Source organism: Dunckerocampus dactyliophorus, chromosome 11, assembly GCF_027744805.1.
Source record: "Dunckerocampus dactyliophorus isolate RoL2022-P2 chromosome 11, RoL_Ddac_1.1, whole genome shotgun sequence".
Lineage (NCBI taxonomy): Eukaryota > Metazoa > Chordata > Actinopteri > Syngnathiformes > Syngnathidae > Dunckerocampus > Dunckerocampus dactyliophorus.
The window spans coordinates 5,190,001-5,192,752 of NC_072829.1; the positions used below are offsets into that span (position 1 = coordinate 5,190,001).

General features: G+C 44.4%; 1 protein-coding gene across 7 annotated transcripts in view; it reads right to left on the reverse strand.

The window, feature by feature from the left end:
* The window catches only part of gria2b (glutamate receptor, ionotropic, AMPA 2b), a 53,290-nt gene extending 51,991 nt beyond the window's left edge, over window positions 1–1,299 (reverse strand). For 4 of the 7 annotated variants that reach the window (XM_054792743.1, XM_054792747.1, XM_054792745.1 and 1 more), the window contains exons 1-2: window positions 927–1,299; window positions 658–798 (exon numbers count right to left, since the gene is read on the reverse strand). In XM_054792743.1, the coding sequence (XP_054648718.1) occupies window positions 658–798; window positions 927–1,011 (226 nt within the window). In that variant the 5' untranslated portion in view covers window positions 1,012–1,299. The remainder of the gene's footprint in view (window positions 1–657; window positions 799–926) is intronic. The other 3 variants (XR_008572962.1, XM_054792742.1, XM_054792746.1) reach the window with 1 other exon arrangement.
* Between the last annotated feature and the right edge of the window lie 1,453 nt (window positions 1,300–2,752).

The window sequence follows — 2,752 nt, forward strand, 5'->3', positions numbered from 1 at the left end:
CTTTACAATTAGACTGCAGCGTAAATAATAATAATACAAATATAAAATATTCTATAGATTTGCCGAGTTCATTTCAATAACTATAAAATGAAAAGATGCTTAAAAGCAAATAACATTGCAAAACACGAGTGTGAAAAATTAAATTAAATAAAAATTAATAAAATTAGAACATAAATAAAGAAATTAAATACGTCATTTTCCCTTTGGTCCTCTCCTCCATGCATCCTCTCCTGGATGCTTTTTATATTGGTCATGTGACTTAAAAAGGCCCTGAATTGGATGATGATGATGATGATGATGATGATGTAGAGGATGCTCCTTCACTCGGTGACGATGAAGATGAATGACAAGCTACAAGTTTGATGATGAGAGAGTGAAGGAATGAAAATGGGACGATGGAGGATGTGGTCGTTACCCTGGAAACCAACTTTAGAGCACACCCCTCCCTCCCCACCCCCGTCTCCTCGCATCTCTCCCCCCCCCTCCCCCTTCTCCTCTCTCATCTCCATCTCTTCTGCTTGCAACCGTCCATGTTTGCAGACAATACTGCTCACCAAGATCACATCACCTGCTAAAAACCGACCACCCCCCTAGCCCCCCACGCGCACACGCGCACGACCCATGGTGCATTTATGGTCATACGTGCGCGGTACTCACAGCAGTTGGTGACGGCGAAGCTGTTGGCCACCTCCAGGTTGTCGATATGAGGCGTCAGTCGGAACTCGGCCGTGCCGAACTGGACCATGCCTATCCTGAAGGCGCTGTACTCTTGGTCCGCGCCCCTCGGAAAGAGCCCCCCTGCGTTGGAGAGACGTGCACCAGTCAGCTAACGCAATGCGCATCACTCGCTCACAAGAATCCTCACCATTTTGGCGCAATAACTTTATTAATTAGAATTTTTTTCAATGTATATAATGTCTACTCACCGATTTGCACGCTGGGCGAGCCTCCGTGCGCGCACCCCCACAAGACGATGAGAAACGACACGGACAGATTGACTATCTTCTGCATGGCCACAGCGTCGATGTCAGCATCCACCACTCGGGGAGTCGAAATATTCCTCTCGTCGTCTCCGGGAGAGGGAGGAGGAGGAGGAAGAGGAGGAGGAAGGTTGTTAGATCCGACACATCTTTGCAGGCGTGGAGCCGTGCACGAATAAAAAAAAACAACAACAAAAGACTGTTTTGGGGGGGTGAAAAAAGGGGGAAAAAAGGGGTTTCCGGCAGTTGAGGAATGGACCCCTAGCGATGGAGCTCTCTCCTCCTCACCGCGGCTGATTCCTCCTCCGAGTGCGGCGCTCCTCTCAGCATCACCCCCGCCAAGAGAGGGACGCTCATCAGCAGCAACCGAAGACTGCCGAAAGGAGCCGAAGTCGACATGTGACGTCACGGACGCGCTGCAAAGCTGATGGCAGATGATAATATAGCATCTTTTCCTCCACGATACATCTCATTTGGACTGGAGTACCTTACCACATCCAACAGATAGCCCTATGCTAAAAAGACTGAAAAACGACTTCGGTTGACTGATTGTAACTGCCTCAAAATTTGTTTTTTTCAACCAGAGAATATAAGAACATTACCAGCGGCTAACGTATGTTACCAGTAGTGGTTTAAAAGAACAGATTGTACCAAAAATAGTATATTTTTCACAATTTTATGTTAAATAGCACACAAATTGGTATGAATTTTCATTTGGCCCAAGTAAGGTGGTTGGTCACTCACAGCTTCAGATCTGTAGCCCGTCCACACACACACAAAAGCAGTCTCAGAGAGAACTGTAGTACTAGAGAGTGTTAGTAGCTAAACTTAGCCACATCGTTATTATTAGCTGATAACAAACAACTAGTGTGTGCGCGTGTGTTACGTTCGTGTTGCATGTGGCAATTCTGCCAGATGTTGGCGCCCTCTAAGCAGATGAAGGCATTTTCTACAATTAGTCCTTCAGTGCAGAGTTTTTCCACTGGGCTGCATACTAAAAAAATCAAAGAATTGGAGGGGGGCACTTTGAGAGATCTATTTATCTATCTATCTATCTATCTATCTATCTATCTATCTATCTATCTATCTATCTGTCTATCTGTCTGTCTATCTGTCTGTCTGTCTGTCTGTCTGTCTGTCTGTCTGTCTATCTGTCTATCTATTTGTCTATCTATCTGTCTATCTGTCTATCTATCTGTCTATCTATCGATCTATCTATAATTTTTTCTTTACATTGTGATTGTGCCTTTTTGCTCTTCTTTTTCCTATTTTTGCTGTTTTTAGAAAAGTTTTTTTTATTTCGACAATATGCAACGGGTCAATAAACAAACCGCGGGCCCCACTTTGGACACCCCCATTTAACATAACTCACAATCATAAAACAATTTATTTATAGTGTGTCAGATTTTTTTTTTTATTCCTCCAATCTCTCCTTGTCCATTCTTTGCTGCGCAAGGCACTAATTGTAGTGACCTTATCTGTCCGTCTATCTGTCTGTCTGTCTATCTCTGTGTATCTGTCCACCTGTCCATCTATTTGTCCGTCTATGTTCATCGGTCGGTCGATATATCTGTCTGTCTGTCGGTTCACCTATTGTCCATCTGTCATCTAGCTGTCTATCTTGTCCATCTGTTTGTCTGTCGGTCCATCCCTCTATCTGTCCATGTGTGGGTCCATATGTCTGTCTGTCTATCTATCTATCGGTCTGTGCATCTATCTGTTCATCTGTCGGTCTGGACGGTTTTATATGACCTTGTCTGCCTGTCAGTCCG